This window comes from Falco rusticolus, chromosome 6 (genome assembly GCF_015220075.1).
Source record: "Falco rusticolus isolate bFalRus1 chromosome 6, bFalRus1.pri, whole genome shotgun sequence".
Classification (NCBI taxonomy): Eukaryota; Metazoa; Chordata; class Aves; order Falconiformes; family Falconidae; genus Falco; species Falco rusticolus.
Window position 1 is genome coordinate 21,366,633 of NC_051192.1, and position 14,274 is coordinate 21,380,906.

At 33.8% G+C, this 14,274-nt stretch overlaps 1 protein-coding gene across 1 annotated transcript in view; it reads left to right on the plus strand.

The window, feature by feature from the left end:
- Positions 1-14,274, plus strand: part of GRIK2 (glutamate ionotropic receptor kainate type subunit 2) — a 415,942-nt gene that overhangs the window by 121,824 nt on the left and 279,844 nt on the right. The window contains exon 3 of the mRNA XM_037392944.1: positions 12,465-12,632. Coding sequence (XP_037248841.1) covers positions 12,465-12,632 — 168 coding nt within the window. The remainder of the gene's footprint in view (positions 1-12,464; positions 12,633-14,274) is intronic.

The window sequence follows — 14,274 nt, forward strand, 5'->3', positions numbered from 1 at the left end:
ACAGCCAAATGTACTGCAAATGAGAGAGGAGTGTAAAGTACCCGGTATCTCTGTGCTTCAGATGAAATGTTTTTACCTTCTGCTTCTGTATGACACTTTCCCCAGCCCCTCCAGTAATGTGTCTGAGGCTGTGAATTAAACACCACTGGTTTATCACTTGAGAAGTGAATCAGTATCTCTGAAATGTGTCATACTGAAACAGACCCTCTTGTGCCTCATTAAATATTTTTGCTTGTTTACTTTAAGATCCCACTAGAACCTGTTCTCTGTGTGAATCTGCCACAAATTATCAGTTTCTGAAGCACTCAACTTCCATATGCATTAACATGCTTGTTATTGATATTTATATTAATTGATGACTTTAAGAACATGAATCTGTGACAAAATTTGTGTATCTTTTGTGTAATATTTAGAAGATAAATAGCATGCAAAAGCTTTCAAGAAGGTTTACATTTATAATTACATTTCTTATTATTTATGGAGTTGTAGTACATTTCATTAATTTCTTTGGAGAGCAATGTCTTAATTTCTTCTGCTAATGCCTTGTTTGTATAAGGCATACTCAGATGCATAATTTATCTTATGTCACTTTATAAGATGTAGTATGTTTCACTGTTGGTGTAACATAAAATAACTGAGCTGAAGGAATCTGAAGCAATGTATTTTTAAAACTTTAAAAATAAATTTGTACAGTCTAGCAGCAGACACCTAGTATCTCTGCTTTCAAAGATAAGAAGCTTTTTTGTTTTGTTTTGTTTTGTCTAGCTTCCTCTTATTCACATTAACATTTAACAATCTCACTACAAATCTATCTTTCTTGCTCCTTGGAACTTTTATTATCAGCACCTAATACTTGTTTGCTCATGCTCTTTGCTTGTTTCTGTACTCATGGTACAGCACTTTTTAATTTTTTTTCTCTCCCATGGCTGAAGATTCAACAAGGGAAAAATTGAGAGAATACAGAAACCATTTCTATGCAATTCATGCAGCTGTTCTGTTAAGGACAGGAGCAGTGAAGATTTTTCCAAATAATATTGAGTAATCCATCTTAGTCTTCTGAAAATTACTTTGGAGTATTTAAACCATAATCCTGTAGCAGCACATACCATATTTTAACCAGAGTAGCAATACTTTTGGCAAAAGATGAAAAGATAATGACTTAATTTCTAAGCAACTAGTTCAAACATTTTTGGAAACTGAACATTTGAATACTGAAGAAAACATCATTAAATGTAACAACAAAAAGTATTTGTCACATTTAAAACTTTTCCATCAGTCTGATTTCAAAGATTGTTTTTTTAATTCTTTTATGACTATTGTAAATTTTCCAGCTATTTCACAGCATTTCTATAGCAATGATTTCAAACTGTTTAATTGTAATACAGTCAGGAAACTTTGAAAAGATGATTAAATGCTCCAAGCAGTACTGAAGACAATCTATCTTTTAATAGCTTTAAGGAAGAAATGCAAACAATAAACTGTTCTAGTTAATGCACTGTAACATGGTAGTGTTAGAAATAGTAATGCATTACTATGAAATAATGTAGAACATGAAGTAGCAAACTGAAATAAAAATAATTTTCTGAAATATAAAAATAGCTGGAAAACTTCATTTTTGTCACTTCATAGTGCCATATGCAGGACAAGAAACCTTTATTTTGTATTTCATGTAAAAAGTCCTTAGAAAACAAAACCACACTGCCTCTAGTCTTTGCTAAACAAGTGGATTCACCAGTTCTTCCCTCTGCTTATTTAGGGATCATGTAGGAACACTTACAGAGTTCTACTTTTTTTCCATTAAGAAACAAATTTTCATTGATTCTGTAGATGTTACTTTGCCTATGCACAGCAAAAATACCACAATCTTCCTTTTTGTCTGAAATGTCTGTGGAAGGAAAAATTATTTCACTAAATAATAACAATATGGGTCCTTTTAAATAAGCAGTTGTAGCACCATCCTCCACAATGGAATTTTAAACACTATCTCATTAGCAAAAGAATGACTATTAAGAACTGTTACAAAATGAAAACCATTTATGAAAGGGATTATTCTGTGGACAGGGAAAAGTACATACAGTTCATACTATTAATGGAATGATACTTGGTACTTTGCATCTCTTCTGTTACATATGTGCATGTGTATACATATATTTAAGCCTAGTTATATCCTTTTTCTTTTCCTCTCTCTTAACTTAGATAATACATTTTGTAAGAATTGTTTCAGGTTTCTAAGGATTGCATCTGTGAAAATCTTGAAATAAGGAATAAAAATGTGAAAATGTGGTTTTTGAACCTGCTCAAATCACTTAAATATCTACAAGCTGCTGAATATTTAAATATTCACCATTAAAAATAAAAAAAATAATTCTGAAGCTGGTGATAATATTTCATACATTTTACTTTTGGAAAAGATTCTGCTCAGGGATCCAGATGCTCAAATTTCAACTACATTAACAAAGGTCATGACATTCAGCAGAGCTCAGGTGAGGAATTTTGTTGTATATCCATGTGCAGGATCCAAGTTTTAGTCTTCTGTGATTGCAAATAAACTTTTATTGACCTTTTTTTTTTAATGTCCAGGCCATAAGAATGGGTACTCTACTGTTTATTTGAAGAGAAAAGTTGATCTATGACATGTTGTAATTTAAGCTTTTGTGGGTATTTGCAATAACTTTTTTGTTTCTTGATATTTTCGGAGAGGAGAAATGTAAGCTAGTTATTTTGAAGATTTATATGGGCCTTAAATGTGAGAATCTGGATTTCTTTCTTAAGAAAAAAAAAATCATAATGCATATGTGATTCTCATTTGCTAGATCCTGCAGTGCTTACTTTGTTGCTTTTAAATTAGCTGCTGTGCTGGGTCATAGCAGGGTGAGTGGGATCATCTGGGTAACGGGGAGTTCACTCTGAAGGTACTTCTGGCTAGCACATGCTGATATTTGATGCTGAAGATGCATTAAGAATTACTTGAGCAAAAAGAGCAAGCAGAAAGTGACCTTAACCATATAACACCAGTCCAGAAAGGCTTACTAGTATTGTGGGAGGAAGTGTAGGATCAAATAAGAAAGCAAGTCAGAAGCTACAAGCTGGGACTGTAGGAAGAAAGCCTGAGTCCTAACCCTGACTTTCTCATCTATTTAAGCATTTTCTACAAGAAATTGATTAGATAACAAGCATGGGCTGACTCCAATTTCATACCTAGCAGAGGTGTATGGAAGTATATGGTAACTTCAGGACTGCTCTTGTTTTCTGACTCTTGCTGACTGAAAATTCCTGACTATATGATAGCCTATCTTTTAATCTAAGTTGAAAATTATATGTCAGTATATTGCCTTCTGGTTAGGGCATTGTTCTGAACAGTGAAGGACATGGGTTTAGAGTTTAAAATATAATGGAATCTGTTTTCTGCTTTATAGGCAAGCTCTTTAACATGTTGTTTGTTCAAAAATATTTAATAACCATAAAATCACAGGTGGTATATTTCTTTGAAGGTGTTTTTCCACATAAGCTGTGCTTTGCGCTTCTACTAATTAAGAGCCTTCTGACTTCTGTGAAGCTTAGGAACTTTTCTGTTTCATCTTTATATGTTGATGGAGACTAGTACAAGCTTCTTATGTTGCAGTATTTCTCTACATGCTTGGGTGCCTACAGTTCCTGGGAAACTTCAGCTTTCTACAGAATTGTTAAGTGATTCCTGGTAACTGCTGAACCACAGGCTCTGTGAATGTCTTTAGAGAAATGAGGTGTGCAACTTTTCGAAGCCCTGCTGAAAAATTACAATGATAAGATCTGACTCTGTGTCCTACATTGTTTCCTGACTCTTGGTTTACCTTATTAAAACAAAATTGAACCAAAAGAAAAGAAAAAAATTCCTTTTCTCCAGCTTTTGCATGTGGACATATTAGTATTAAATTACACAATATTGTAGGTGATGGGTTCAAAGCAAATTTAGTTTTTTAATGTCTACTTATTTCTCATGAGTAAGCCACTTCTTTTATTTTAAAAGCAAACGAAAACCTGGATAAATTTTCCTTTATTGTCTGTGTACAGTTTAGCTTCTCAAATGAGTTCAGACACAAACCAATGTTTGAGAAGATGGATGAATAACATTCAGTGTGATGGAAAGAAAAAATTCTGACCTAGTGCAACAATGTTAGCATTTATCTACGGTCTGTATGAGAAGGTTAAGGAACTGTTTTTGTCAGTGTTCTAATATATTTTATGACTTTTTCTAAAATAAAATTAAATGGGTTATGGTTTGTATATCTTCAAACCTATAAGCAGCAATGTATCATCAAACCTATAAGCAGGAAAGTTTGAAGATTTTAACTGCCCAGTAAGTAGCTATAAACAGATGTAAGACTTCTGCACTGGTCCTTGTAAAAGTATTTATGTAAAACTTAAGCATTTAATTTTGCATACTATCTTCTTTAAACAAGTTTTGGAGAAAAATGTTTTCTTCATGGAGACCGAAAAGCTTTTTATCTGGGTGTTGGCTGCCTCTAGAAAAGGAAAAAAAAAAAAAGGAAAACAAAGGTGTGTTAAAACAGTTTAAAACATTTTGTTAGCCAAAGTAATGAGAAGCACGTTTTAGCAAAATCTCAAGGCCATTCTTATAGTCACATTTCATTTTGTGTTTTGTTTCCTTTTGTTACTGCTAGTCATGAGAGACTAAATGTTACATGAGTGTGATAATTGTATTGAAATTATCAAGTGTATTCTCTAATAATTTGTTTAGCATGTCAGAGGAAGCTAATGTATATCCTTAAAGTGGGAAGTATGTTCTAACACTGCAGATGAATGTATTTAGGTGTTCTTATTTTGCTATTTTGCCTGTCATCTTTAGTCATATTCTGACTGAAAGGAGTAACATAGAGATGTTATCAGAATCAGTGTTTTATAAATATGATGCACATTCTAGTCTAGTGATAATTTTTTTGTAGTATTTGATTTATAACTTTTCAAAGCATCTTTGGCACTGTGCTGATGAAAGGCAAGGTTCTTACATGTGGCATTTTTCACATCTGGCTTAAAGATGTTAGAATGCATCAAATCATGTTTAAAACACAGTTTTGAAGATACTTATCAACTGTATGTACTCACCTTTAAAAATCTTTTTCACTAGTTTTATAAGATAAAGAAGCTTTTCAAATCAGATCCACATTTATTTCCTCATATTACCCCCTATTATTTCCTCATATTTAAGAAAAACAAAACAAACTCTTTCTGTTTTGATATATAATGTAATATTAAATTAACAGGATAAACCTAATATTGACTGGATATTTAGCCTCTTATGTATTGCAGTCACAAAATATATAATTTTGTCTTAAATCTGGATAATTCAAATCCTTTTAGAAGCATGTCTTAAAGTTGCCAGTTTCATGCAACTACACTAAACCGTTAATCAATAGATAACTTAGATGTTGAAGGTAATATTTCTATGCATTTTATAGTGCAAGATTTGCAGGATTCTTTGATCATGCCTTTGTAAAAGTGATTCCACAACTGCTTTTAACTTAAATCATGCCTCATTTCAAAACATGTCACTGATTTTCCAATAATTGTGGGGAAATTTTCTTAAATCTTGTTCCAGATGGAAGTGGCTAAGATGTAATTTTGTTCTGTACTTACAGAAAGCACACTTGTAAGCTGGCAACCTTTATGGTGGTCTGTGAACCACCTCTGTAGCTTCCCAACCCATAACAGGATCTGAAACAGGATTATCAGCACAGCTCATAGCATGCTCGGTTAGGGCTAAAATGCCTTCAGCCAGCAATCCTGATCAGTCACTGGGGCACAGCACCTACCATGCCTCCTGCTCCCAGGTATCATCCATACCATATCAGTGATACTGTTTTTTTGGATAAGCCTCTACATTGCCTTCTGGCTATGCCTGTATTTGGAGAACTGTAGTTCCTTCACACTTCCAAAAAGCCATTGCTTTCATCTCTAGGAATGTTGACAGTAAATTAGGATCCACTGAACTCTCAATACCTTTCTGACTTTTTATTGCTCTACATGTAGTGCCACCTTATGTAATCATTGGCTCCAGTTACCAAATGGCCAATTTCAAAATTAGAAAACAGCAGATATATGCTTATATTTTAATGGTATAATACCTGATAGACTTTCTTGGTTCTCTCTTGAAAAGCTTTTTATAAAAGTTGTTTATCACAGATAGCCATTACTCCTTCTCCTGTACTTCCAGGTTAATTAAAGATGTCTGAGAGTTCATGTTTTCTGAATGGAAAATAATCAATCAGAATAAGAGATTTATATTTGTCACATCAGGATTAGATCTGGGCACCATAGTCAAAATTATTGATCTGAGGTGAGGAGGAAGAAATAATTTCACACTTACATAACTTCATATGAATTTATTAGTATAATTTAAACATATCTGTTTTTAAAGTAAAGTGATTGGAAGAAATGTTACTGGGTAAGAATTTTTTTATAAAAGCAAATTTTTAACAGGGTTATGGTCACCTTTTTAATGTTGCTTAAGACAGAGGTTTACAGTATCATGATTTTAAAGTTACAGTACCATTAAAAAAAATGGTGCTTATGCCACAATGTCACTGATTTTACATTTTATAATGTATTAATAAAGACCTTCTTCTTCACAGCAGATTGGTGTATGATACAATAATATGGCTATAATGTTAATAAATTATAGCTATTAATAACTAGTGTGTGTATGTGCAAGATCTTACTGTTGTTTTGCTATTAGAAAAAATGGAACTTTATCTTATATCTTCATATAAGGAAATCACAGTTAAAATTTAAATTATGATTAATTTTTCTGTTTCCATAATTATTAATGTCAATGAATCTAGATTAGAATATTTGTGTTTAAATTTTTCTCTTGTGATTTTACATTTCAAAACCATGTAAGCCTTGATTTTGTGTATATAGGTGATATACTTGCAATGATATTGAAAAAGAATTATTTCAGGTTCAGTATTTTAAAGCAGACTGTAATCTTCATTTCAACTGATTTGTCAGATTATGATCCGAGGTAATGTGGCCTTCTGTTATATATTTAAAGGTTTAATTTTTCAGAGGGCACAGATTGTAAAATTGCTTGTAGCTACTGTAATTAAATAGCATATATTTTTACTGAAAGAAGCTTGGGGCTGTATTACAAAACAAGGAAAAATCCTTTGCTGTAGTATCAACCAGGTTTGCTATTTTGCTTGTTTGTGGTTCTACTTGGACACTTGAGGTTTGCTTGAATGTGGATTATTTCAAGCAGGTAACAGTAGCACAGGCTGGCATACATCTGCTTCAGAAGTTTTCCCTATGTAAGTGGAGGAAAGCTTTACAAATAACTTGGTTCTGGTACTTGTATTCATCAGTGATTTTGTGTAGTTAAGCCAGTTTTCTACTTTCTGCTGGGTTTAATCAGGCATTACATGGAGACGATAATGCAAAAAAAGATAGTGATCCCCAAAGTGGAAGAGTTATGGGAAGAAAAATACCTATGACCCTTTTGTGGAACAGAAATGGAAAGCTGAATCATCTGAATGGGTATCCTATCATTTGTGAAATTAGGTAGTTCATAGCAGAACCTACATTTTTTTGGTAATTTTTGCCAAGATGTGTAGCAAACTGATTTATTTTTTTCCTCTGGATTTCCTGTTTGAGAAAATAATCTGAAAATTGGAGAAAGTCAAGATGGCTTGTGAACTAAAAATAGCAATTCTTCAAACATTTTTGGTGGAAAATGCAGACTTTTTCATTTAAACAACTTCACAACAAATTCTTTTGGACTTGTATATTTTTAAAAAAAAAACTAGCAGATTTTCCTTGGAAAACAACACCTACTTACTCATACTATTTTAGGCCCTACATATTGTCCTTTTTGATAAAATATTATTATCAATTTTTTTCCAGTGGTTTCTTTCCTGAAGAAACTGTTACTTCATCAGTTTTATACTGATTTTCTATTGGTTATGCTAAAGTAACATAGTCATATAGATGTGTTTTTAATAGTGATGACTATGATGAAAAATCCTAGTGAATTTCAGGTTCAGTAAAAGCAGTTCTAGCATATCAAGATTAATGGGAGATAATGGATACCGCTCCAAAAGATACAGTATTTAAAGATTGTTTTACAATTGCTCTTGCATATCTAGCTTGGACTGGCCTGTCTTAAACATTCCTCATTACTGTGATTCTTCAAGTGTTGATCACTACTAAAATCTAGTCAGCTTTTGCTAAATGGTTATCATGATAGTAAAACTTGAAGAAGTTTTCAGCTACACAGCTGTCACCTACTGTACACAGTCAATAAAACTTCACGAGCTACAGATTGAGCTGTAGCAACGTGATGCCATATTCCCTAGCGTTACTGTTATAGGGCAGAGATGAACTGCCATATCATTCACATTGTAAATGAAGAAGTCGTATATGAGATCATTAAAGCAAGCTAAGCATTAAATACACACTTTGCTACTCTTTTTAAGTTTTCTGTCTCTGTTTTGAGGTAGCAGTGAAAATTCAGCCTTTTCCTCTAGGATGTGCTGCTGGTTGTATATGAGAACTGATGTTTGTGCCTATTACAGGTCTATCAGCTGTGTTGAGAATAAGACAAACCCCAACACCTGCATTTTTCAAGCTGTTAGACAGAGATAGGCATTGGCTTGGCTGCTCGTCCACATATCAATGGCAAGATTTATGACTCTTCTGTCTGCTTATCTGAAAGCATGCAGTGCATTCCTCAATTTGATTATTAATAAGGCTATCCTGAATACAAGGTACAACAGCAGTAAAGAACAGCCTGCTTAGGAGGGAACGTGACTCAGTATGCCATAACAGCTTCTGGAAACCACTATACCTTTATAATTGAGTACACCTGAAATGGAAAGCCAGTCCTTTTTATTAATTTCCTTTCCAGTGGATTTACACATTTACTTTAAAAACACTCAAAGTATTTTTTTGCTATTATTTACATATTCAATAACTAACACAGGAACATGATGGTAAGGCAAAGGGAGTTTAAAGTTATTAAATAAATTTCTACTTGCATCTTATGCAGCAATGGAGGAAGCACCCTTTAAAACTTCCCATTCCTGTCAATGTCTGAACTCATTTATGTACCTTTGCTGAGCATCCTGAAAGTATCTGAAACACCGACTTCCACAAACATTTAAAAGGGTTTTCATCTGGAGAATGCAGAGCTGTTTTGTGACTATATTCTGATATTCAGAATGCAGGCATGTATCTGCCTAAGCTCCTGCTCTGCTTAGTGTGGGAGTTCAAGCTGAACTGCTCAGATGTTCAGTTAAAAAATGGTGGTGCCCCATGTGCAGGATTGGGTTGGCTAAAGCGAGCAGCTGTTGTTCACTGCGGAGAAGCCCAGCATTTTCAGCCATTTTGCATATTAGTAGAAGATGGTGCATTTTGAGAACCTCTTGGTTTGAATCTCTTCTTAGTGTGAAGTTTAAGATGAACCTACACCTGTCAACATCCAAAATGTTTAATTATGGGATGTTCCTCCCCTGCTACTTGAGCAGACAGATACAGAGGTAGCGTAAAACTGAAATGAAAGGAGCCTAGTTGAAGCTGACATCCTACAGGTTAGCAAACAACTAGGAAACTGCAAATATATGGTCTAATCTATATTCCTCTAGGGTTCTTCTTTTTAATTCAGTGTCTGCCTAGTAAAATGTGAAAATCTTCAAGAGCAGGTATCAGAAGATATGTTTTCCTTCCTCCTAGCAGAATATCCTAATCACAGGACAACAGAAACAGGTTATTTTACCTCCCTTTTCCTTAAGAATGGTAATTAACTCTGAGATAGACAGGCTGTATGCTGCCAGCTTTGCAGGGGATGCATTTATCTCAGGAACAGAGACTGTGTGAGTGAGGGAAAAATACTGAATGGTGCATGTGGGAAATTACATGTTGTTGCCACTCACAGGAGATAGATACTTTGTCATCTTCATAAAATTGTCTTATTATGTGATAAACTGTTGCTACCATAAGGAATTACCCAGATATGAGAGGTCAAAATAAATTTTCATTATAATTTTATCTTATACTGAGAGTAGGGGCTGTATCTTTGACATGGAATTCTTGATCTCAAGAATTTAGAAATGAGCAGAATGAAAAATACAGGAATAAAGAAGGAAGATAGTACTGAGCTTTGGACACACTGAAGTTAAAGAAGTCTTGCAGTGTAAAAATTTCAAGGAGAAGAAAGAGACATTGTAATGCTATTTATCTTTATGAATCCATTGTAACTTAGGATATAATATATTTTTTTTAATAACTGTTTGTGTGATACTGGTTTATTCAAATACATTTGAATAACTGCTTTCCAGATGCCTTAGGAAAACCTATAAAATCTATCTTAATTTTCATAATGTGCATGAAAACTTTTGATTTTCCTTGTCTCTCAGTATCTATACTTGCCATTTATTCACTAATTCTTAGCTTTCTGCAGCAATTTTTTAATATTTTCCCCAAATCAAAATACGATCCTCCTATATGTCACAGCTTGATTTATAATGTTTAGATGCTGTAAGCCTTAAGCAGCACAAAATCTTGTCTATCAGACTGTGTTTTCCCAAACGAAGTACCTCATTAATTTCAAAAGCAGTAGGTTGCTTTTCATGTTAATATTGCATTATTGTGCACATAAATGTCATTTTTTTTCAGTTTTAAAGATGTACTGGGCTTATATTTACCTGAATCTTATCCTACCTTTTTGCTTTAGCTTCTGAACTATTGTTAATATTGGTTACTGATTAGATAAACATTCAATACCTAATCAATTTGAATAATTTCCCTAGATATCTACATTTTTCATAAGCATCTGCGTCTCCCGTCAGTGCCTCATTCTCAGTTTTAAATTACTAACGTCACATCTCATCTCAGTTAGTGCCTGTGCTTTTAAATTAAAATTATTTGAGCATCTGCCCCTAGGGTTCTCACCAGGAATTTAGGGGCTCATCTGCAGGAAAAAAGTTACCACCTCCATCCTGTAGTGAGGAACAGGTTGGAAGAGGCAGGAGGTCTGCAAAACTGAAAAGCCTTTTCATATTTAATAGTAACAGAAAGGGAGAGTTTATAACTAAATACACATTCTTTTTGCTTTAGAAATGGTTTATCTACTTGACTGCTCAACAAAACTGTTTATAGACTGTAGTTTGTGAAGTTCAGTCTGACTCAGCTCCGGCACATTCAGATTTGGAGAGCTTCTTGCTGAGAAAGTAGCAGAGTGCTGAGTAAATTTCTTTAGACAATACAAACCCAGGTAGCAATGTTACTTTGGAAATGAATAAGCACAAGCTAGAAGAAAGCAAATGAAAAGCATTGCTTGCACAGATATGATATCTGGCTTGTAATTAGCGATCCTCAGATGATGGCCATTGGCTGTCCATTAGTATTGATGGATGCTGTTAGCATGAGGACCGAGAGACCATATGGATGCCGACTGTTTTTCTGATGCACTCCGTGTCACCATAGTAAGGACATATCTTCATATTATTTTTATTGACACTGTATCTTTGGCCTTTCCAGTCCCAAGAATAAATGGTGTTACTCCAAAGTATGTATAAATTTACATTTCATGGGCAATGATATCTCATTAATGAGAAAAGAACAGCTGAAACACAGCACTGTTTCAGAAATATATTTATTTGAGACTGAGGCTGGCTCAAAAGTGTTCTAGAAATTGCCTGCCATTTGAGGCATGTCCTGCTCTGGCAGTATGTTTTGTTTGGGGATGCTTTTGTTGCATGATAGAGCTTATGCAGAGGGTAGTTGCTTAGATTCCTGTATTTGCTGAGGTTGAGGTTAGCATGTACCTGTGGCTTAGTGCAAAAAAGCAAAATTTGAATCATTTGGTCAATGTATTTATCAGTTCAGGCACACAGTCACGCTAGAATATGTATACATGTTCATTTTTGGAGGCAGTTTGGCACATCTCAGCTCCTTTATAATGTTGCATTTCCAGTGAGCTCTTGAGTTGATTATAGCTATATCACAAGTCTAGAACAGTAGAAAACAAGAATCCAGAAATCTCCCTCCCCTTTGCCACACACACATAGGTGATGGTTGATCTTAAAGGGGTAAATGTAATCATTTTAGGTTTAACTGTGTAAAAGAATAATTACATATTCTTCATCCCTCTCCTATTTTGCTTTTAAATAGTGTGGTTAGTTTATAATGCCACACTCTTTTTATTCATAATAGTAAAATGAATGTTGTATTGGAAAAAAAAGCAAACAGGTTTTCTTTAAGGTAAGTTTGATTTGTCGCTGGGTTATTTATGGTTTGACCCACACCTCACCAAAATCATGAGGTAATTTCATGAGTTGCACTGTATCAGGTTTATTAAGTTAAAAATTTCAGCCTGATGAATCTTTTCTGAAAGCGATGATTAAACATGTTCTTATATGCCAATTTAGCTTACTAGTGGTTTGGTTTTTTTCTTCTTTCTCCCATACCAGGAGGCATTTTTGAGTGTGTGGAATCTGGTCCAATGGGAGCAGAAGAGCTAGCCTTCAGATTTGCTGTGAACACAATCAACAGAAACAGAACTCTTCTGCCAAACACCACATTAACTTATGACACCCAAAAGATAAATCTCTATGACAGTTTTGAGGCATCAAAAAAAGGTAACCTTTAGCATATTTAATTTTTTTAATGAGCAACTAAGAGTCACTTGATTTACCTACCTGAAAAAAATGTCTGTCCAATAAAGCCATATGCAGTGAGATGGTACAAGTTTCTGGTGAATATGAAAGAACTGCTTTAAAGTAAAGACTACCCCTTGAAGGCTGTATTCTTTTGTCACCTTTTAAAAAATATTTATATTGTCAATGTCTTATTATATTTAGATTTATTAATTATAATATTATAATTATAACTATATAATATAAATATGATAATGTAATTACAATAATTATAATTATATTGTCACCTTTGTTCCCACAGCCCCTGTCTAAAAGCTATTTCTTTAAATATTTTAAATCTGAAATAAATTTTTCTGAGTTTTGTGACTACAGTTTTTTGATACCAGCCCCTTTGGAGTAAAGAAACACAGTCTCCAGACCTTGTTCTGGAAAACATCAAGTGCCCCGAGGTTCTAGTAAGCCTGGGGGAAGGCTCCAATTCAGTTTTAAGCATTCAGTCCCTTTAAGTACTTCTTCACAAATGCCTGTAACATATGAATGGCTGGTATGTGTGAGGTGTGGCTTCAAAGGGGAACAAGTAGTTGTAATTTTGATCATTTTATGTCAACGCAGCATAAAAATAAGCCTAAATATTAAGTCTGTGCTTAAGAATATTGTGATCAGCCAAATGTCTAGGCCTGACTTCAGCAGTTTTCCCCTTACTATAAATGATCTATTTAAAGAAAATTAAAAGCTAAAGATAATTCTGAACACTTTTCCTAAATTTTCAAATCGTTGATTCTCACAAAAACTGAAGTTTTCAGATTGCTTTACATTCAAGTCTATGACAATAGATGCAAGTTGTACTGCATCATTGCCATATCCTAGAAAGTACAAGCCCCAACAAGTTCAATATGTATTTATAGGAGAAAATACAAAGCCTGGTGTTAGAACTCAGTAGGATTGAATTTTGCAGTTACATGTCCTTTAAAAACATTTTTTATAAACTGAAGAACCAATTTCATATGAATGTTAGCCTTAACAATAAATAAGAAGGGTGAAAGAATCCAAGATCAACCTACATTTCTTATGACAGGTTTCTAGCCTAAATTTGCAAAGAGATCTGGTCCCAACATGCCACTCCCAAATGTTGAACACTGAAAACTTTATACAATAAGGGATTTTTGGTGTTATGGTGGGCTAAGTTGAATTAAAACATTTGATGCCACATTAGAAACGCTACACATGGAAAAGGTGCTGTGTCAGGGTGAATGTATATAAAGAACATCTTTAAAGTAGAATACAATGCAGATTTTAAAAGTCAGTTTAGAAATTACGAGAATTTTTCTTTTTTGCTGTAACATATAGAGTTAATCTTCCTAACCTGTTTTACCTGTTTATTTGCTAAATAAACAAATATAATATCAACTGTTGTTGTTAGATATGAAAATAGATGGTGTCCATATTTGTACAGAAACACACACAGTTTGGGTATTGTAAGATGCTTTGATTTATGAAGAATATTGTGGCCTAAATATTTATGCCTAACTACATGGTTTCTTTGCAAAGGAGAGTGTGTGGAAGTAGAAATATGCAAACAACACTTTTAACAAAGTATTTTTGAATTGTTATTCAGGTGTTTTGG